Genomic DNA, 23871 nt, shown 5'->3' on the forward strand with positions numbered 1-23871 from the left:
GATCAACAGCTTCTGTCATAGGTCTGTGGAACAAAAAAAGTTGGGGGGAAAACTGAGGAAGAAATTTCAGGAAATGTTTAGGGAGAGTAACAGGCACTCTGAGGAGATAGATAGCAGGGGGCAAGGGAGAAAAAATAGGGCTATACAGTATAACTGCATTCATTTATTTGCTGTCAGTTACGTTGGTCTGACACATTGGCATGCCTTCTCACAACATGGATGTTTTACCTGCCCTGGCTCATTCTGGGCTGACTTAAGCTATTTAGCACAGCAGTACTTGTTCCTTGGATTTTCTGCCCAGGCTCAGCGGGTTTGCAAAATCATTGGGATTTGGACAAGGAAACTACAAGAGACTCAAAGCCTATTTTCAACATTTACTGAGCACTTATAATGACTTGGCCACAGGGATTGGCACTAAAATACAGAAAGGAGTAAGACAGAGGGTCTGCCTTCAAGGAGCTCATTCATGTTCTAATGGGGAAGATAGAGAAGTAATGAAAACTGTATCATACAATATGGTAAGTGTTATAATAGAGCAACAGAAAACAACCTATGGGCGCACAGAGAAGGGAGTGACTATCTCTGCCTGGATAGAGCACTGGGGCAGATTTGAGCTGAGCTTTGAAGGAAGTAGAAGTTCCCGCAAGCAGCCAGGCATGATGGCCCATGCCTGTAATTCCAGTGGCATGGCAGGCTGAGGCAGAAAAATTGCGAGTTCAAGGTCAGCCTCAGCAACTTAGCAAGGCCCCAAGCAACTCAGTGAGACCCTGTCTCTAAATAAAATACAAAATAGGGCTGGGGATGTGGCTCGGTGGTTGAGTGCCTCTGAGTTCAATCCCTGGTACAAAAAAAAAAAAGTTTCCCAAGCAGAGAAGATGAGGGGGACATTCAGGATAAAGGGATAAAGGGAATGACATGTACGAAAGCAGGAAGGAAATGAAATGTATGGATGTAAATGTAAATAGTTTTCTATGGCTGAATCTGAAGATACAAATGAGAATGTAATGAGAGAAGAGCCTGAAGAAGTAGACAAGGGCCAAACCATGAAAGACTTTGTATGCCTTAACAGTAAGGACTGTGGCCCTTATCCTGGAGGGGATATGAAAATATTGAAAGATTTGTAGCCACAGACTGAAATAATCTCTATGACAGTAGTGTAAAGAATGGTTTGGAAATGGAGACCAGGAGACCAAGAAGTTAAGAAAAATTGAACTAAAGCCCTAATAGTAGTAATAGGGAAGAAAAAAATAACTTTAATACATTTTAGATGATAGGCTCCACGGGAGTTAGTAATTAATTAGGTTTGGAGAATGAGAGGAAAAAATGAGTCATGGTGATGCTCAGATTTCCAATTTAAGTAACTACATGACAGAAATACCACTCATAGATTTGTAAGGAACATGAGAAGAAAAGCAGGATTTGGTAGGGGCTACAGAAAAATAATGAGTTCAGTTTGAAACTTTTCAAGTTTGAGGTACCTGTGGGGCATCCAAATAAAGAGATCTAGTAGGAAATTGCATTCCAGGTAATAATTCTGGACAAGAGAAATTTGGGACATACAGAGATGAGAGTTAAAACTCTGGGTATGGATGAGATTGCCCAAACAAAATGACTGCAAAGCATTTTCATAAGTCAGTATCTCTATTTCCTGCACTGATGATAGTGAGATATGGTCCAAAAGAGTGGAAAATTCAAGTCCCTTTCATGTATCTTTGAAGTGCATTCTAGCAGTAGAATTTCTTTACTTTTTCACAAAAGTAGATTACCTTCCTGATTGTGTTTTGCTGAGGTTAATATTAAAATTGACTGATATTCTCCTTTCAAAAACCAGTTGCGTAGTGAAGGTAATTTGAAATCAGACAGGTGTGTGCCAGCATCAGTAGAAAGCTGGCCAGAGATGAAAAATTAGCCATAAATGATGCACAAAGCCCACAGTGAACAGGCAATCACTAAAAGTTAGTCATTGAATGCCTTATTGAGGTATTCAGAATCAGCATTAAAGGGTCTCATTGTATTTCTCCACTTCACAGATAGGCAAACTGAGATGGATTGTTGTAGTTATGCAGTTAAACAAAACCAAGGCAATTTGTTTCACTCTCAGATTTTTTTTTTATGCCAGGCCAAAGCTCCTTCCTGTTTTGAACAATGAGAGAGGAGTTTAAATGTAGCTGAGGAATTTAAATGTAGCTGAAATTATTTTGTGGTAATTGTTTTTTTTATTTTAATTTTTTTCCTTGTGTCTAGGAATCATACATAAAGGAAATGGAGAAAATATGTTCATTTCCCAGCAGCCCCCAGTCATATCAACCATAATGGGTAATGGACACCAAAGGAGTGTAGCTTGCACCAACTGCAATGGTCCAGCCCACAACAACAAACTCTTTGCTCCTGTTGCCTTAGCTTCTGGCCCTGATGGCAGTGTGTATGTTGGTGACTTCAATTTTGTAAGGCGAATATTTCCCTCGGGAAACTCCGTTAGTATTTTGGAATTAAGGTAAGTCTCCTCTAATCTCTATGTTTGCTTAGCGGATAAAGGAAAAGCAAGAATAAGATAACATGAAGAGACAAAATATTGCCAGAAGGAGGAGAAAATGCAGTTGCCTGTATTGTAGCACTGAGTTAAGATGCAGGAATAGGAACAATAGACAACGTGCCCACTCCTCCTATTTGAAGGAACCTTTGAGCACTGCTTTGAAGAACCAGGAAGTGTTGACATACCTGTATGTGGTGCCTTTCCTATGTACTCTGCTGTCACTGACATTGATCTCAATACTTTCAAGTGCTCAGGTAAGTCACCGACCCACATTGATGGTTCCTATGAAGACTAATAAAAATATCTATTCCATTTTGGCAAGTAGAAGTATCACCATGTCCAAAAGCTAAACTTTCTAAATTCTCTGGGTCCAATCTTTTGAAGTGGTCCTTTAATAAAGAATGAAATGGTAGTCTGTTTTTTTCATGGCCTGATAAGGAAAGAACTAGGTTTTTATCTTTAAAAGCTCAACTCCACGATGAGCAAAGCATTCACCCTTAGATTTCTCGAGACTAAAAAGAATTTTGACACCTTTTGTAAGGAATTCATATCTTTTGATGTTCTGTATCCTCAAGTTTACATAAAGATTACAACTAAGTAGACCGTGGCCTAATCATCTTATTTTTAACCTTTCTGAGGCTATAAGACACAATATATATCTTTTAGAGTCTAAGAAAAGAGAAGCATATACCCCCATCTTGTTAGGGATAGACAAATATGATTCCTCTCCCTGGGTAAATTGGTAGAGCTTTCCTTCTAATTGATTATGACTGCTCTATCACTGATTTATGCCTCTGGAAATTTAAACTAACAGTTTCTCGATATTCCAGAAGATTTTGATGCTATCCTACAAACTATACCATCAAACAATTTTTACCTCAGACATCTCCTCAATTACCTCCAAAATAGTGACTGGGAAAGCAGACCCTTCAATAGAGCAACTTGTATGTACAGAGAACTGTGAAGGCCTGTCAAAATACATGAGAAGCCTCCGGTCATTTTCATTTAATACTTATGTTCACGCTAGCATGGAAATTTGGATTTATAAGGATATTTCTTGATATTTTTCAGATTCTTATGCTTGCTAAGAAACCTACCTCCCTTTTCTCAGACTGAGTTATTCCTTCACACCTAGCTGGGGAAATCTTCTAGTCCCAAGCCCCCATCCATTTTTCACATTAATTCACTCCAGTTTTAATACATTTCTTAATTATAATTGCAAACGCTGTCATAGGGAAGAAAGCTGTTAAATCCCTTGGCTAATAAAAATAGACTGTAAAGTTAAGACTTTATAAAGACAAAGCACATCCAGAGAGTATAGAGAAGTACTAATTCATAGTGCCCTACCCTAATCAAGGGTTCAAGTACCTCAAGATGTCCTAGGGACTTGTCATTTCCAATTCTTTGGGCACCTATTTACTGGAAAGTCAACAGGAAGGCCAAAATAATTGTATGCCTGGATATGGAAATGATTTGTACAACATTCTACATTGTTTTGAAAACCCGGTGGGTGTTCTGTCTACATGATTCCAAACATGGATGGGAGCACTGAACAATTCATTCAACATCTGAACATTTCCAGTCATGCAGATATTGGTTGTCAGGTAGACAAAGACTTTGTCTTACTGAGCTTAAATAGCTCACCCTACAAAGCCTTTATATCTAGTCCTTATGTAGCTAACTCCTCAAAGGAAAGATATTAAAATTAAAGATAGTAAAATATAAAAAAAATATAAAAAAGCCCCAGCTAACTTTAGTCTTTTCCTTTGTAATTTAAATGTAAATTTATATAAGGTGGAGCAATTGTCATTCATTGATGAGATTCTCTCTTGGTCAAGGATCCTTAACAGTTCACAAATTTGCATTTTAGTCCAAAGTACCTTATGACCTTCAACACAAAGTCATTTAAAGTATGAAATAGAATATCTTGAACCTTAATTGTAAAGTTATTTCCTCAGTATAAAGAAAAATTAGTTTCTGACTGAAGTCTTGTCCAATGCCTCTATGCATTCTTACTCTACAACACTGTTTTCTCTCATTGTCACAGATCTTCAAATACATAGGCATGTACACACCACAAACTCCTACATGAAAGATCTCTCACTGAGCATAAGTCTCATTAGCTGGTTTTTTGAATTAGGATCTTTTAAAGAAGTTTATTTTGTTGTTGTTGTTGGTCTCAGACTTCTTTGAGAATCTATTTAAGGATATAGGCCCTTTCAGAAAATACACATCACCCAAAGTCGCACATAATGATTTAGAGGGTTGTGTTTTTCCCTCCCTTGAATCCCCACCCAAGTGCTGTCATAGTTAAGATCTCCTGCAGTAAGTTCAAAGAGAAAAGCAATTCTCCCTTCTCTATTCCAACATTCCTGTGATTGGCCATGAGAGAAAAAAACTGATTGAATATGTGTGATCATTTTGACCTAATTGACAGGTAACTCCCTATTTGACTGTAATCAAAACCATCAAACTAGTTTATGTCAGCATACATTAGTTGTCATGTTTACCCAGAAACTAATATAGTTCTTATTAGATTCACTGTTTTTTTAAAGCATGTATCCTGATCAGTAGCTTATATGTGTACACTGAATCTTTCATATATTGGTGGATTTATATATTTGCTTTATAATATTTTCAGATTTGTTTCCTAGGGAGAAATAAGTTGATTTAATAAGACCATGATATCTTAAGAACCTTAATACTTATTTAGTTTCTATTGTGTTTAGGTAGAAACTTCATTCTGTACCAGTTTTGTTGTTGTTATTAAAATCAGTTAATTTAAATGCTCCCTGCCCCATGCACATTAGTCATTTTACTTGGTTGAATCATCTGTTTCCTTGGAAACACATACTAATAGAGTCATTGTATTGTTGCTTATATTCAAAGTTGTAAATGGAAGGACAATATTATTAACAGGTTATAACCAAAAAAGGATAGAGAACTTTCTAGATCTTGACCCTTGTCAGATTATATATTATGAAACTTAATTACTCTGTCTTCTATTTCCTTATCCATAAAATTGAATTCAGGTTTATATTTCATTGTCTTCTTACATGTCTCATATGGTTTCACTTGTATCGGTTTCACTTGTATTGAGATGCACAGATGGGTAGTTCTCAACCCAATGATATTTTGGAAGGACATAAAGTTTGGTTCTAATGGATTCCCTGTCATATTTCCTTCTCTGCTATCTTTTTATTCAATATTTTGGCCACATTGAACAATTACAGATGCCCCTTGACATTTCAAAAATTAGAAGACTGTAGATTCTTCCATCCTCAACCCTGTCAATTCAAAGTATCCCCAATTAAGTTCTTTCACCTGACCTAAGAAATAATTTAATATTTGTTGGTTGCCATTCATTTATTTCCTCTGGTTGGTCACTCACTAGCTGAACAAGGAAGAAAATGAAAAGTCAATGATATAATTGTCATTAGAAATCTGCCTAGAGAAACAATATTTTATGTTATTTAAGCCTATAATAACCCTTTGGCTGTTTCCAGCAGATTTTATCCATAAATATACAACTTAGTGCTTTAATACACATCTTAATGCTTCCTTTAAGTGTAGGTGTTTCAGCCAGCTTTTTTTTTTTTTTTTTTTTTTTTTTTTGCTGCTGTTGACCAAAAGATCTGACAAGAACAATTTTAAGGAGGAAAAACTTATTTGAGGGTTCACAATTTAGAGGTCTCATTCCATAGGTGGCTGACTCTATACCTTAGGGCCAGGGATGAAACAGAACATCATGGCAGAATAGTGTGACAAGGGAAGCAGCTCACATGAAGATCAGAAAGTAGAAAGAGAGTTGACTCACCAGATAGAAAATATATCCTCCAGAGGCACTCTTCCAGCGACCCACTTTCCCCTGCCACACCCTACCAGACTTCAGTCACCACCTAGTCAATACCTATTAGGGGATTAATTCATTGATTAGGCTAAGGCTCTTATAACCCAATCATTTCACCTCTAAACCATCCTGTATTGTTTCAAATGTGAGCTTTTCGGGGACACCTCATGTCCAAACCATAACAGTGGGATATAGAATAAGATAATAAAGAAGCTTATAAAATCATGCAATTAAACCTAAGGAAGTTTCAAAAACACATTTTCTGAAGACTTTTAAAGACAGATTCTTTATTCTGTGCAATAGTTCAGGTCTTGGTTTCCCTAAGGGATTTGCTTCTCATGTTAAAATTTTACACACACACACACACACACACACACACACACACACACACACATTTCTCTAGCACAAAAGTGATAGTAGTTTGTCATCTCTACTTTGTTTAGTCCCTTTCAATAAAAAGAAGCTAAAATACCTCTCAAGAAAACCAACCCATTTCATCTTTGGATTGCTCCATTAATAATTTCTTCCTTATATTCAACTTAAATCTGCCTTCATGAAACATCCACTTAGTAGAGGCAAATGTTAGCATCTGAAGCAGCACAGAAGTCACTTCACAAACTTTCACAAGTGTGAAGGGAGCTGCCATAGTTTTCTGAGCTTTCTCTTCTTTAGTTCAAACATCCCTAAGTCTTTCAACTATTTCTCATCATTTATGACTGCTTGCTTTTTCTTTGATCATGGCCTCAGGGCCACTTCTTGGTTTTCTAAAACTAACAGGGATAATTATATAAGTAAAAATAGGAGACACCATAATAGTGCTTTGCAAGAATTCAAATATGTAACATCCCTTTGCTCCCCTCTCATCTTCTAATTTCACAATTCTATTAGAAAACCTATTAAGCATGACTAGAAGTGATTTATTCTTTATAAAAACCTCATGCTGCTATTGTTCAGTATTATGTTAGTCTCTAGATATTTATTTTGTCCTTCCTTAAAAATGAAAGAGAAAAAATAAGAGACTGCTTCTTGGTACCTTGAGTAATTTGGACTCGACAAATGTCAATGTGACATGAAAATTTCTCCTGAGATTTTACTATTTCTTTTCCAGTGACTGGTTAATATTTCTTATATTGTTCTCAGTGTTTGACTCCTGTCATTGACTAGAAATGGAGTAGACCTGGAATAGCACCCATTTAGGGCCAGTTAGTATGCTGAGGGGCAGTGAAACTTGTAGAGCACTCTGCTGCAGGAACAAATAGAACCTGGGCTTTGTAGAGCTCTGCAAATAGCTGAGAAATGTCCAAGAACCATTCTCTTATCCACAGCACTGAAGCTACAAATAGTAGAAATACTACATTTAGATGACACAAGTGGTTCCTTCCCCAGCTTGATCTGTGTTAACTGTAGCACTCAAAGGCTCCTTCTGTCTCACCCAAAAAGATCTTTGCAGGTCTTCCACAGTGTCCCAAATTTCCACTCTAACAACTGGGATCTTTTGAGTTGATACACTATGTTTCTAAGAGTTCCCAAAATAATAACTTATTTTAGAGTGGCCCCTCAAACTAAACTCATCCACTAGTCCTTCAATATTCATTCATTTATCAGTTTACTTTTCAAAGGGACTGTTAGCTGAAAACAGGACTCTAAAACACAAGACAGGTAAGTTGTGATAAGGGTGAGGGATAGAGCCAAATCATAGGGGAAGGTAGTCTTAGATAAAAGTTGATTGACTAGGGAGTGCTGTGAAATCAGTGACAAGAAGAGTGGACACCAGCTATTCAAAGAAAACCATGGAAAGATGAACAGGGAAGGCAGTCCATTCTTCAACACCAAATATTTGTGGCCAAGAATGAGGAAAGAAATCAAGAACATCATGAAGAACAAGTAAAGGACTATAGCTACCACAGAGCAGGCCATTCAAACTCTTCTGATGCCAACTAACTAGACAGAAGCACCAAAGTTGGTATATCTCCTCTTTTCTGTAACTTGCCTCACAAAAAAATATAAAAAGAATAAATGGGACATTGTGTTAAGTGAGAGAAGCCAGACACAAAAGGGCAAATATTGTATGATTCTATTTATGTTAAATACCCAAAATAGGCAGATCCATGGAGACAGAAATCAGTTTTTTTGGTTGCCTAGAACTTAGGGAAGGGTGAATGGGAAGAAGTAATTATCAGCAAATAGGTACAGAATTTCTTCACAGGGTGATGAAAATGCTCTGGAATTAGATAATGGTAGCAGTTGCACAACTCTCTGGATATACTGGAAATTGTTGAATTGTATATTTTAGAAAGGTGAATTTCATGGTACATAAATCATGACTAATTTTCTTTTTAAATTAAAAAGAAGTGTAGATGGCCCTTTCCATCACTTGGATTCTGAGAAAGTCAAAGACCAACTCAGAGACCCTATCATTAGGAGCATTGTTTGCTCTAAAAAGATTTGTGATTCCACTCCTTTCTCCTCCTAACTCATAGCAAGCTTCAAGTCAGTCAGTTGCCAGGTGGTAATGCCCACTGATGGGCCTAGGCTTTTGTGAAGAGCTCACACACTGGCACCTCAGTATGTAATCAGTTGCTAGCTGCACAGCAGGCTGACTTTGGTTGTGGCTCTCAATCCTAAATCCTTAACTAAAAGTAATTCTGAGACAGAACAAGGTCACACACTGGAAATAAATTCTGTCATTTTCACTTCCTCCCTCTGAGATGTTAATGAGAGAAGCTGCTCTGCATAATATGGGACATCTTTCCAAATTCACAATGACATTATTGGCAGGATCAGAAGCAGCTGCAAGAAAATCAAACCATCCCCCTCCCTACTCCTTGCCATCACCTAAGAATTTCAAAACCCTTTGTAGCCACACAAATGGTTCTGTGTCGTAAAAATCTATTGCAGATGAAACCATGTTTTAATGAGGTCCTTCTAGTATTTTCACAACTACACTTCCTTCAGAAGGATCAACTATGTTATAATGAAGAGAACCAGCCTTGAATACTCTCACCTTATAATTTAGAGGCCTAGAAAACAAGCAAGTGCCTAAGAGACAAAGAAAATAGAAAGAGGTGCAAATGCCTGAGGCTGAGTTTCTAATCAGAGCTCTGTATCCTTACAGCTTGACCTTCCTGTCAACCCACAGGATACTACCCTTTTGAGATGGGCCAGAGAAACAGAAAAGTCAGTGGACCCTGACCTGTGGCCCAGCTAGTAAAAATCCCAGAAAGGTTCTTTTTCAAAAGAGTTGAATTCATTTTAGCAGATAATTTCAAATGAAATAATTTTGGATCTTTTCTTTTTCTTTAATGTTCCAAAGAACAAGAATGTTTTCTACTTTAGATTAAAAGATTTGTTATCTTCACATTTTCAAAATGACATAAGGGCCAGATTTAAAAGGATTTTAAAATTAAAATGCCTGTATTTCACAGATGATTATAGCCTTTTCATTCCAAGCAGACTTGACCCAAAGTCAGGCCTGTAAAGTCTATGTCCCCTATGTAAGAAGCCTCATACCATGTCCCAGAGTGAAATGCCCTAGGCAATACCATATGCCAAGAGGTTCATGGATCAGGGACCTCCAAAGGGTTCAGCTTAGTTTGGGCTGACAATTCTGGTTTTCCCACCCCAATTACCCCTTTGAGCATGGATGACTGAAAGACACAAAATTTTAGTAGTTGATATACATGATGTACCAAGGATTGAACTCTGGGACACTCAACCACTGAGCCACATCCCCAGCCCTATGTTGTATTTTATTTAGAGACAGGGTCTCACTGAGTTGCTTAGCATCTTGCTGTTGCCGAGTCTGGCTTTGAATTTGGGATCCTCCTGCCTCAGCCTCCCGAGCTGCTGGGATTATAGGTGTGCACCACCATTCCCAGCTTATTGATGCAGCAGTTTTGATACTAAGGACATCCTGTCATGGTTTAAGAGAAAACCCTCATACTTTCAACTTATTAATAGTGTGTGTGTGTGTGTGTGTGTGTGTGTGTGTGTGTCTGGGGAATGAACCCAGGGCCTTGTACATGCCAGGCAAGCAGTCTACACCTAAACTACATCCTCAACTCTTTTTATTCTGTTTTATTTAAGACAAGGTCTCACTAAGTTACCCAGACTAGCCTCAAACTTGGGATCTAACTGCCTCAGCCTTCTAAGTAACTGGAATTACAGGCATATGCCATCATGTCTGGCCCATTAAGAAGTTTTTTTAATATTAAGGAAGATGCACACAGATATTCATATTTCTACCTCTAAAATTTAATAAGGGGTTTTTGCCTGTCCAGCACTTGACTTGATTATAAAACACAATGATTTCACATTTTGATAGGGTTATTTTGGCCATCAAAGCAGAGCCTAGAATGGTTAGATCCTTTGCAGTCACTGATTTTTCAGCTCCTAGCTGAGTGGTTCTTTTTTTTTTTATTGATTTTTAAAAAAAAAAATAAATGACAGCAGAATGCATTACAATTCTTGTTACACATATAGAGCACAATTTTTCACATCTCTGTATATAAAGTATGCTCACATCAATTCATGTCTTCATACATGTACAGTGGTTCTTAAGACTAACTATGTATCAGAATCACCAGCTGAGTTTGTGAAAAATAAAATTCCCAGGCTCATACCCACATATCAGAATTCTGATATGGTAAGACTAGGAAGAGCACCATGAAACTACACATGGATAAGAACTCAAGTGATTCTAATGCAGGTGGTCCAGGGAGAACTTTTTGAGAAACTTGCCTTAGAAGTTGGTACAATCACCTTGACACCATGTCAGGAAAAGAAGCCTGGAAGATTGGGTCAACTTTGGGTTGCACACCTGACTAAATGATGCCTGTGGAGTCTCCCTAATTATAACAAACTGAATTAGGAGTTTGTGTGTGGTTAGATTTGAATTGTTGAACAATACTGATGACTCTCTATTTTCTTTTACTTGCCACTCGTGGATACCTTGTGCACCCTAGAAACAGAGATACCAGACATAGGTAAGCAAATGACATGGGCAGCTACCTATTAACCCCCCTTGCCTAAGAGGCCACCTCCCAATAATGTGATAATGGAAAATTTGCTTCTTAAATAAGGTTAAAGAAATTATGTGAAAGTGAATTTATGGAAATTATGATGCAGGTAAGTGTCTTCCAAAAGAACAGGACTCCACCACTAAGTAGAAATTTGCTAGAAGAAGAGAACATATTGAACAGAAAACAAGATAAGTGAAATCTGTAGTTCAGTACTTCATGGTAAAGCAAGGTCATAAGTCTCATCATATTTCCCTAAGGTGATATCACAAATTAGTCTGTAAGTTCAAACAGATTGGCTGTTTTCAAGTTGCAGGTAGAGACAGGAATAATACAGCAATCTCCCTAGATCCAGAAATGGAGTTGTCAAGTGTATGATGACCTTATTTAATAAGAGTTTTTCTTTCTTTCTTTGGTATAACCTTATGGTTTCTATTTCTTCCCACCACAAAGAATAGGAAAATTCTGAAATAACTGTTTACCATTTACCATCATTGTCACATAGCTCTGGAATTAATCATAATGAGTATTTATTCAATTTGTTTCTTTATTAAACTTGTTAAAACTATTCTAAATTCCTGAAATTGTAAAAGAGAAAACTGAATTTATTCACTCCCAAATGCCAATTGTCATCAAAATGGCACCAATAGGGTTTATAATTTGGATTTCGTTTGAGAGATGCCACTTGCTAAATGCCAATGCATGAGATCAGCCTCACTACTTTGGCATAATTGATTCCTTACGCAAATTAAGTTGGTTGTCAAATTGCTTACTGGTAAAGTGTTGCACAGTATTAATTGTAAGCATTAATTGCCCATTTAACAATCTATGTGATTTTAACTAGCATGGATGAAGTGATCTTTGCTAAGTTGAAGGACACTGGTTGAATGTAAAACTAACCAGAAGGTGACAGTAAGTCTAACACCCTAATTATAAAAGTAATCTTCACATTTCTCAAATTGCAATATGTATTTAGACATGAGGGATTATAGCAAATTGGAATGTAACACAGTGGCTTTTCTTTCTAAGGTATGGCATGTTTTCAGAAAGTAGAAAGTAATCAGTTTTAAAAGAGCTGAAGTGCACTTGGGCAATGGCATGAAATGGCAAGAAATTACATACCAATATAGGGAATGTTCCTGACTGTTGGCTGTCAAGAAAATAACATTAATCAGATTTGAATTTGGTATGGTGGGCTATTGCATTTTCTAAATGCTAGTACATAAGTTAGAGAAAATCCTCACTGAGCAAAATAAGACATGTTACTCAGAAAGCAAGAGCACTGATTTTTGTTCCAATTTCAGAACAATTTCTGATGGCATATTACACACATAGTCACACATGATCCAATCTAATCTAATCTTACTACAGGCCCAGTCTTGTTAGTGACCCTGGGCAAGCCCCCCTATGTGTCTGGGTTTCCCCAGCTGAGGTTTGAGGGGAATGCTAATTCTAACTTCCCTCAGAGGCACATTGGAGATATTCAATAATGAATGAATGTAATGCATTCCAAAGTACTTTTGTGTGGATAACATTTCTCTTAGAGAAATAGCTTATGGGCTTTTTCTAAACAAAGCATGATTAATCTGGCTTAGCTGAAACTCCATAAACTGGCTACCAAAGTATTGACAGTTGTTTCGGGGAATGGTTGTGACTCTTTCTTTATTCTAGAAAGATCTAAGCACATGGGAGAAATTTTATTCTGCAGGTAAAAATTCAACTAATGTAAAAACTTCCACTCAAACCCCTATTTAAGAAGTCTCTGCTACAGAGATTCCTTGTCTGATAAAATTGCCAAATCAGCCTGGAGTCTGTTGGATCTTTTTTCAGTGTATTTACAGCACCTGTCATGGTGGTTCCAGGGTTGAAGATATTCCTGGAATCTACCAGATTATCTTACTTGATGAAGGTAGTTGGATAAAAATCAAGTATTCCAACTGAACCTGATTTTTTTTCCAATAGAAACTGTAACCTGAATCCCATTAGTATTTTCCAGGCTTATTATTATTAACATACATAAATATGCTTGAGAGGGCAAATGCAATTTTGAATACAATTAAGAACAAATCAGTCTTTAAAGGTACCTTTGACCCTCTCTCCTCCATATTGCTGGTTAACTATCCAAGGCCTAAACTTACTTATGTCTTAGTTTCACGTCCCACAGTCCAGTTTAGTTCAACACTTACCAAACACAAATCTGTCAGGCACTCTATTTGGCACTAAGAATAGAAAGGTGAATATGGTACCTGCCTGCAAAGAGCTCACAGTGTAGTTGGAGAGAATGAGAGATGTGTGGCAAAAATAGTGCTTACATATGCCTCCAGATATTGGCTTCTAATACTATTCTCCAATACAAGGAACCAGGGATTCTTGGAGAAATAACTGATTCTAGGATTGGGGCAGGAAGTGTATAAGATGACTTGGTAGAACATTTTATAGTGCCAGAATGTAAAGTGCTATCAAAAAAATCAACACTTATACAAGTTTGGCAAAAGGGCACATGAGCCAACAGAAGAGCTTTAAATGGCTAAAGCTGGAACAATTTGAGCAACAAAATAAAGTAGCATTAGATTTAACGCAAAGTATAAAATAAATATCCATGAGTCCATACTGATATAAATAAACTGGTGAATTTTCTTTTTTTAGAGAGAGAGAGAGAGAGAGACAGAGAGAGAGAGAGAGAGAGAGATTTTTTAATATTTATCTTTTAGTTTTCGGTGGACACAACATCTTTATTTTATTTGTATGTGGTATTTAGGATCGAACCCAGCGCCCCGCGCATGCCAGGCAAGCGCACTACTGCTTGAGTTACATCCCCAGCCCCACTGGTGAATTCTTAAATAAATGAAAATGGGATAAAGCTCCCATTCAGAAGAATTCAAAATAATTTATGTAGATGTTCCACCCTCAAGAAAGTAGAATATAACTCCCTATACTTCAAATATTGGGTGTACACGGTTACTTCCTTCCAAAGCAAAAAATACAGAAAGTGGGAGAGAAAGAATACCTTTACAGTGGAGAAATACTGTCTCAGCCAGGAGGTGAATGTCAACCCCATCAGTGATAAGTCATGTTGGTAGGTTTGTACCCTTTATATGATTTGATCAAAATAGCACTTGACCTTTGTGGTCTTCCTCCAAGAGCCCACAACTCCTGTCTAGCCATGAGAAAAAGTCACACAAATTCCAATAGAGGGTCATCCTACAAAATACTCCTCAAAACTGGTAAGGTCATCAAAAACAAGAAAATTCTGAAACTGTGACAGCCCAGAAGAGCATAAGGAAACATGATGATTAAATATAATTTGATATCCTGAATGGAGTCCTGAAACAAAAAAAAAAAAAGGGCATTAGGTAAAAACTAAGGAAACCTCAATAAAGTATTAACTTCAGTTAATAATTTTTTAAAATAATGCTAATACAACACAATAGATGCTATTAGGTCATAATTCCCTTCTTTCTGCTCATTTCTGTCTTTCTACCTCTTTTGTCATAATATTTGGATTTATGACAGTCAGACCCTGATTACTTGTCTTTCTCCTCTACTAAACTGTGAGTTTCATGAAGAAAGGGATTGTATCTTACACAAAGGTAGGTCTCCAGATCATAGCACAGATTTTGGGCACATTTTAGGCACTTAGTAAATGATTTTAATAAATTAATAAACAAACACACAATATAGAAATGGTGCCAAGTAAATATTTCAGATGAAAGGAGTGATGGAGACTTCAACTAATGACAGCAGAGATAGAGCAGGCAGACTAGAGAATTTACAAGGTAGAACTTAAAAAAAACATGATGTTTTGCTGGTTTTGAGTAATGGTGAAGAGAAAGAATTGGAGAAGAGTGGCTTCTACTTTCTCACTTAGTCAACTAGGTGCTAGGCAGAGTTCTGGGTATTGAACATTTTAGAGATAAACAAGAAAAGGTTGCTCTTCTCCAAGCTCTCATGGTTTATTTGGGGGGATACTGACACATAAATAATTTAACATAATATATAATCCCCTTAAGCACAGTGCAAATAACCCAAGCTGGAGATTTAGGGAAGGCTTCCTTAAGGAGTAAAGCCTCAAAAGGCATATGAGAATGAATCGAGTGGAGAAACCTTGTATACCACACAAGAGCATTTAAAAGTTTTAAAAGATGAGAGCCAAATCATCAGAATACTCCTGAAGGCAGTGTAGGAGAAAATGGACTTAAATAATCAAAAACTTCTATATGCCACACTATAGAAAATACTTCAGGCCAGAGATGATGAAAGTTAGAACTAATGCAATGGCAGGAGGCATGAAAGAAGAGGATGCTTCTGAAAGCTACTTTAAAGACACAATTGCCTGTAGAGAGAAAAAGAAGAATCAGGGATGACTTCCAGGTTTGCAGCTTGAGTGATGCCAGTCACACATGAACCTTAGGTTCAAGTAAAATATCCCCAAACCAAAAGTTACTGCAGCAATTAAAACACTGAAATTAACAAGACTAAAAAATATTGAGCTTAATCATCGATACAGACAAAAATAACATAAGATTCTATGGGCATATGTGATTGAAGAGTTTAAAAATGTCAAAATAGTCAAGGTAAGTTGTCTTTAGGAGAGATGGCATGTGATTACACAATCCTGTGATCAGGATTATACCTTAAATAAAGTTAAATATAATCAATTGTATGATGTCCTGAAAGAAGAAAAATGGATAAGGGAATTGATCATCAGCTTAAAAAAAAAAAAAGAACTTTGGAGAAGAAAATTTTGACTGCAGATCTACAGCACAGTCCTCCTAGCAATGCTTCTCTACCTTTGGCCATGCTATTTAACTGACAGCAAGAGCCTTAGGAGGATGGCAGTGTCCCCAAGTAAGGCAGAAAGCACAGAAAAAGAGCATGTTTTTGAGGAATGGGGAAGGTAAAAAAATAAAATAACTTCTGTTTCAGATTTTTGAGTTTGAAGTGACTGTGAGATATTCAGGCAGTCTCCCAATTGGTAATTGGATAACAGGGTATGAAAAGTATCAGAAAAGTGATCTCCTGGGATTTTTTTCTCCTCTGTTTCTTTCTACCCTCAAAATTGATGATATTAAAATGCTAGCATCATTTCAAGTTAGCAGTACACATTGGACATTTTTTTTCATACCTAGACCCATGAGAAGAAAAAGAAGTATCTGTCCCCTCCTTATATAAGCAGGAAGATTCGTGAATTCTTTCACCTAAGAGATTTTTCAATTTGTGACACACAGCAGACCCCAGGGGGTGCATGTTGGACAAATTGCTTTGAATAACTTTATTTTTCTCTTTCTTAGCACAAGTCCTGCTCACAAATACTATCTGGCCATGGACCCAGTGTCTGAATTGCTATATCTATCAGACACCAATACTCGAAAAGTCTACAAATTGAAGTCTCTTGTGGAAACAAAAGATCTGTCCAAGAATTTTGAAGTGGTAGCAGGAACAGGTGACCAGTGCCTTCCCTTTGACCAGAGTCACTGCGGAGATGGTGGGAGAGCATCAGAAGCTTCTTTGAACAGCCCTCGAGGTAAACAACAACAACAACAAAATCTTCCTTTCATCAACTAAAGATTTCATTTGGCTTCACAAAATCCAAAGACTGCCATACTGCCATATTGTACTTCATCCATCCATCTCAATATTCTGCCTCTGACAGACAACTCTGAAGTCTATCCCAGAAGATAGGCATATACATGGTGAAATTTTAGCCAATATGTATTAGTATGGTCATAATTGATAGCAAAAGATTGAAACACTCCCCTTCTGATTGATAAATAATTATTGGCCAAAGCCCTCTGAGTACCTCCTGTCTCCTAATTTCTCCCAGGGACTACCTCCTGAAACCTCCCCACAGTCCAGCAACTAAAGGGTTAAACTAGCCCAGAAGAGAGCCTTCAGGCCCCTCCTTTAGGTCTGTGGTTTGCATTGAGTGGGACCAGGTCTGTGCCCACCTTCTACCACTGTCAAGTGTGTTGTATATCTATCCTTAAAGACCTTTACCATTCCTACTTTTTGCTTCACAACCATTAACATACCTTTTTTCCACCAATTTATCTAGATCTTTTTTTTTTTTTTTTGAGGGGGAGAGTACTGGGGATTAAACTCAGGGGCATTCAACCACTGAGCTGCATCCCTACCAGCCCTTTTTTTTAATCATTTTATTTAGAGATAGGTCTCACTGAGTTGCTGAGGCTGGCTTTGAACTCTTCATCCTCCTGCCTCAAACTCCAAAACCACTGGGATTACAGGTGTGCACCACCACGACCAGCTCTAGATCATTCTTGAAGCTACTTGTATTTCACTTGTATTCTCCTCTAGGATAACAAATTCTATTTTTTGTTTGCCTTCTGTGGTAGGTCGGTCTTACTCTTATTTGTCCTAAATTTTATTCTCAGTCTTCAAGGACCAAGTTTGGTTGCCTGGAAGTTAGTGAACAAATGTGAACTTCATGATTTTGTAGACTTGGATTATATTTCCAGTCTAGGCCACTAAAATGAAGGATGCTCAACTTTTAAGTTTGTCTATCCCATCTGCTTAATTATTTAATCATTTTTCTGTGTTCCTTCTCCAAGATGTATGAGTGTACATATGTACATTTATTTTAGTGAGTTTTGCAAATTAGTCATTTTGGGTCATATGAAACCATTTTTTTTAAAATTGCTACACAAATAATATACATTTGTTGCACAAAACTTAGAAAAGAGATAATGAAAAACAAAATAGTCACACATAAACCTACTACCTATAGAAAACAACCATTAAAGTTTTAGTATTTATCCATTTTTATTCTTTTCCATGTACATCATATATTTTAATTCTTTTAGAATCATATTATGCAATGCTATTCTGTAACTTGATTTTCACACTTAACGTATTATAAATATCTTCCCATGCCAATAAATATAGTGAGGTTAATGTGTTTGATTTGTTAGATGGTCACTTATTATTTCAAATATTAAGAGGTTACTTTTTAGCCTTTTGACATTAGCCATGTTGGGATTAGGTTCCAACAACTAAAGTTTAAAGACTTTTTGTGTGTGTGTTGGGGATTGAATCCATGGCCTTGTGCATGCAAGGCAAGCACTCTACCAAGTGAGTTATATCCCCAGCCCAAAGACTTTACTTTCTTTAAGGCTTTGTCTTTCATAAATTCCTTCTAGCTAACCCCAGTCGATTATATCTGAATTTCTTTTTTTTTCTATTTTATTTATTTATTTTTTTATATTGTTGGTCATTCAAAACAATACATAGTTCTTAATATATCATATTTCAGTTTGATTCAAGTGGGTTATGAACTCCCAATTATACCCCGTATACAGATTGCTGTATCACATCAGTTACCCTTCCATTGATTTACATATTAACAGTGTCTACACTATCAAATTAGTACTTGATTATATTTTTCCTTCTTTTGTTTTCCATTTCTTTCATGAGTGGGAGATTTTTTTTCCAAAAGAAATTGTTTGAGATGAAAAACTATACCTCATATTTTTTAATTTTTCCCACTTCTCCAATTTTTAGCACAGTATATTCTTTAGGTGCTTATTGTGTTAATCAATTAAGTAACTAGTATTTATGCCAGGTATTCCTAAAAGGAATTTCAATGATGTTTATGATGGGAGGGAATGATGTTTAAAGGGAATGAATTTTACCTTGAAGAACATAAGCCCCCCAAGTACTATAGTAAAGTGTTCTTTCTTCCCTGTGCCAGCTCTCATTTCTTATACATAGTAGGTCCACAATAAATATTTAATGAGTGAATAAATAATTCAGCTCATCGTCAAAGGAAATACATCAGGCTAGGTCCCACCTTTTTCACAGGTTTAAAACTTTGTGGGTATTATAATGATTTCTGCATAAGAAATAGGGAGGAATCAAGGCTGTATTGTGCCTGAAATTGACATCCTCCTGTACTGCAGTCCGGCTGCAGCAAAATAACCAGGGGGTGACAAACAACTTGTGTAGATTGATACAGCAGGAGTAGGAGCCATTTATTGTAGGACAGGAGCGGTATTTATACATTCCACACAGCTTATCTTAATACATAAACTAGATACAGCAATCAACCAATAAAGAATCTCCACACCTAATGGCTCGCTGGCGTAACTTCACAAACCACTCCCTCTGGCATTTTGCCAGGCACCATCCTGACTTGTTTACAGACTCTAACATTCCCTTGGCAAAATGCCAGGCACCATCCAGACTTGTTTACAGACTCTAACACTCCTGAGTTGCTTCTAGTATGAAAACCACTCATCTCACCTACCACATTCAACCTGCCACATAGAGAATGAATATCTCAGCTTTTCCAAATAAAGCAAATAATTGGTTCACTGCAGCTTTTTTTTGCTTGGAAAGCAGCAATAATAGAGTCCTGATGAACAGGATTTACATGAACTCTTGAAGCATCAGTAATGAGAATGCCAAAATTTATACATCTATTAAAGCTAATATTAAACTACATTTTTCTTCTTGTCATAGCCAGTGGTATATTTTCCTTTGGCCTGATTTATTCATCTATCTTTCCAAAAGTGGCCTTTACCATATAATCTGATACACTTTATTCATCCAAAGCAGCAAAGGGTCCTAAGAACACCTAGCTTAGACTTCACTATCTTAATCCAGCAAGTGAACAAGAATATTTAACAGAATGGGATGTATGACTTACACTAAATATCCACCACATCACCTTTAACCATGCTGACAGTGTTTAAAAACCCTGAAAATGCCAGAAGCTCAGGAGGCTGAGACAGGAGGATTGTGAGTTCAAAGCCAGCCTCAGCAATGGCAAGTCACTTAGTAACTCAGTGAGACCCTGTCTCTAAAAAAAAATACAAAATAGGACCTGGGATGTGGCTCAATGATTGAGTGTCCCTGAGTTCAATCCCTGGTACAAAAAAAAAATTCATAGTGCTCTATAAAATCATTCACATGGCAGAACCTATGTTCAGACATAAGTTTCTCTAAAAATGCTGGTCAGAAACTTAGGTGCCTAGCTATGACACCTATCTCTATGCTGAATATAGACAGTACTCACCCCTGTCAGTGAATCAGAAGTGAGATTCTCATTATATGGAATGCTGCAGGGCAATTTCATGGACTTCCATAGAAGGAAAAAAATCATGCAAGAAGTTATTAAAGCTCAGTGTGAAAATTGAGAGAAGAGTATGGCTAATTGCTAATTTCATCTTTGAAGTTCTCCTGCAGGTTCTTTGTCTCTCAAGAAAGCCCAATTTGGTTTTTGCTTTAGAACTACCATGCACATCAGCTTCTTCCTTCCCCCTTAAAAGACAGCAACTGTTTAATGGATATCTTTAAAGAAAGGTTTGAATTTTCCCTCTCTATTCAGAAGCTCATAAAGAAAAAGTGTAGATCAGTAGAAAATGGAAATGTACATCTAGGGAGTACAAATTCTAGGTTAGCAAAGAGAGCTTGCTCTAAGACTTTAACAAGCAACATATTGCAGGTATAGGGAGACTCTCCAACATGTCCTTAATTATGCAAGGTAAGTCAAGTAAATGTTAATCTGCAAGACAGCTAATTTACTTTCCAAATATATTCTAAAAATAGATGAAACAAAATTTGCTTTTGAGATCACTCATCCTAAAGTCAGAGTCAATTACCAAATGGGATTAAAAAACAGCAAAACATAAAAAGTCAGAAGCCATGGGGTGTTTTGTTTATTGGGGACTTTTTGTTTGTTTTTGTTTCTGAAAAATGGCAGCAAATTGTAGTGAATACCCAGTGGGGGAGATTGGACTTTCTTATTCAATCCATGTAATTCCCATGCTTCTTTAAATGATTCTGTGCAAGTCACTGTACCTCACTGTGATCTTCTGAACATAATTTAATGATGCCATGGCTGGTTTTGTGACATTAGCCATTCTAACACTGGGTCCTGAGATTCCTCAGTTGTAAACTGAGGGCTCATAATGATCTTTCCCTAAGCTTTAAAGTATTACAATAACCATAGATAATTACTGGGTCCCTATTTTGTGCCATACACTGTACTAGATATATTATACACAGTATCTCTTATCTTCACAACAATGCACAAGTCTATATTGTAATATTATTCCCATCATGCAAACAAGGAAACTGATAAGTTAAAAAATTTACCCAGGGTCAGACAGTTTATAGCATACTCCTGGAATTCAAGCCAGTTCTGCTTGATTAGAAGAAAATATTCATGATACCTCCACTATCTCACACTGCTTCCCTATCTGCTAAAATCTAAATGGGCAGATATATAGTGTAAAACTCAAATAACAAAATCTATGATCTCTGGGAAGGATAGAAATATTGGGAAATAGTTTTCATCTAATGACATGTATTCAATGGAAACAATAGTTTTATTTACAAGATAAAGAACTTTTAGTCTAGTTTCCTTTTCTATTAAACTCATTTCTCTGATTTTTCTAACTTAAGAGTGTATGCATAGTGCACTACGTAGCATTTACATAGTCTATAAATGTAATTATTCAAATAAATCTCCAGGAAACCTTGTCACTTCTCTTTGGAAGATTCTGCAATTAGGAACTTCACCAAATTTTCCTTAAGGGACCAAGGCAGGAAACCTTCATTTTATTAAATTTCTTGACTACAGTAGTAACTACAAATTTTGTTTGAAGGAAAAATGGAAGCATCTCCAAATAGAATTTCATATGATAGCCCCTGGCTGCTTCTCCTGGGAAGAAGTCTTTATCTGACCCAGTTTTATGCATTTTGATTTGAATCCCAATAAAGAGAAACATTTGCCATTTTACTCATCAATACTTCAATGTAATGGGGCAAAGAAAAAAGTTTAGCAAAGAGGTTGACAGAGTGCTAATCCCTGGCATTGTATATGAGTTTGAATTGACTTTGAAAGATGCTTTTAAAACATGCATGGATGATGTAGTTGAAACTTAGGTTCCATTTATTATTTTTACTGCAACTTTCTTTAATTCTACAGAGAACTCAAACTAATGAGTCATGTAATAGATGACCAAGTACTTAAGCAGAATGTGAAATGGTACTAGGTGGGGATATAAAAATAAAATTTGTGACAAGCTTGAATGCATTTATTTTTTTAAGTACATACAGAGGGTGAAGGAGTGACTGGACAGGATGAAATTAATCAATGACTTAACTTGGTTTTCTTGGATCTCACGAAGGATTATATCTCTGTTTTCATGTACATCTTTAAGCAAAATGACCTGAGAAGTCAGCAGGACTTAGGCAATACCAGGTGACTGCCGATGATTGTTCCATATGAGAAGGACGATTCTTAAATCTTAGCAGCTTCCAAAAGTGGTTTCAGGTATTCATGACACTAGCCATACATAATATATTTTAACTTTATTGTCAATTATTAAATCTGAGTCTTAAAAAGTCTAGATACTAACAGTTTTCATACCTTCCTAGATCTAGCTGAGATATATCCTGAAGCTCTATTCCTTCCTCGGGCATGTGCATGCTATTCTGAAAAGCTATGTTTAAGATTAATGAAAAGATGCTGACTATGATCAGTGATGTCTTATTGATGTCACAGGTCTCTATGAGGGAGAGAATAAAGTACAGAAACAAGAATTAGACTGTTCTTTTGGTTCTCCTGTGTGATGAGAACAGCAAGGTTTTCTTAAATTCCTTTAACATATGATCTACCTTGGTGATCTCATCATTTGGATTGACTTGAAGGATAGCTCTCAACAAAATTACAGAGGAACCACAACATGAATAAAAATAATAATATATTTAGGAATCACGAATAATTCCATTAGAATAAAAATATTTAAGGGTAATATAAAAGTCAGGGATATGAAAAGAAAGAAAATTTTCCTGTTGGCAAAGGATCTGAAGCAGCTGAGTAACAGCATCATTTGATGCATGTATTTTGAATCATTTTGGTGATTGGATAATTAAATGTACTGGCGCAAGGTTGGGTCCAAGAAACCATAGGCAGTTCTGATAATTTTAAGGTAGGCAATGGAAGTTAATATAATAAGAGGCAGAATAATCCTTCAGAAAAAGGGAAGGCTAGCCAAGAAAGCATGGTGTCCAGGGAGCCAAGGGAGTAGGTCATTTTAAGAAGGTATGGAAACCAATATTAAATGTCGCCTATTTCTAGCCATTGCATTAGAGAATGAGTTCATCAAAGACACTACCATTGGTGGTTTGAATGGTGGTAGAGGCAGAAACTAAATTTTAGTCATTACATGAGCCAATGAGAAATGAAAGAATAAATATCACTAATGAAGATCACTCTTCTGAGGAGCAAGGAAAGGGAAGAAATGCCAAAACAAGATCTGTAGGAAACTGGAAGGGGGTAGACATTGACTAGGAGGGGAGAATGAAAAGACCATCCAAGGTTATGTGTAATATAAGGATAAGGATAAGTTTGTTGGTAGAAGGAGCTAGAAGGTTGATGGTTTTCTATCTGATAGCCTCAGTGTTCTCAAAAAAATGGAGTATTTATTCTGAAAAATGAGGAA

At 36.7% G+C, this 23871-nt stretch overlaps 1 protein-coding gene across 5 annotated transcripts in view; it reads left to right on the top strand.

Moving 5' to 3' along the window:
- Tenm1 (teneurin transmembrane protein 1) overlaps positions 1-23871 on the top strand; it is a 780422-nt gene that overhangs the window by 665474 nt on the left and 91077 nt on the right. For all 5 annotated transcript variants that reach the window (XM_040285140.2, XM_078034300.1, XM_005319330.4 and 2 more), the window contains 3 exons: positions 2245-2494; positions 11348-11368; positions 16693-16925. In XM_040285140.2, coding sequence (XP_040141074.2) covers positions 2245-2494; positions 11348-11368; positions 16693-16925 — 504 coding nt within the window. The remainder of the gene's footprint in view (positions 1-2244; positions 2495-11347; positions 11369-16692; positions 16926-23871) is intronic.

Source organism: Ictidomys tridecemlineatus, chromosome X, assembly GCF_052094955.1.
Source record: "Ictidomys tridecemlineatus isolate mIctTri1 chromosome X, mIctTri1.hap1, whole genome shotgun sequence".
Classification (NCBI taxonomy): domain Eukaryota; kingdom Metazoa; phylum Chordata; class Mammalia; order Rodentia; family Sciuridae; genus Ictidomys; species Ictidomys tridecemlineatus.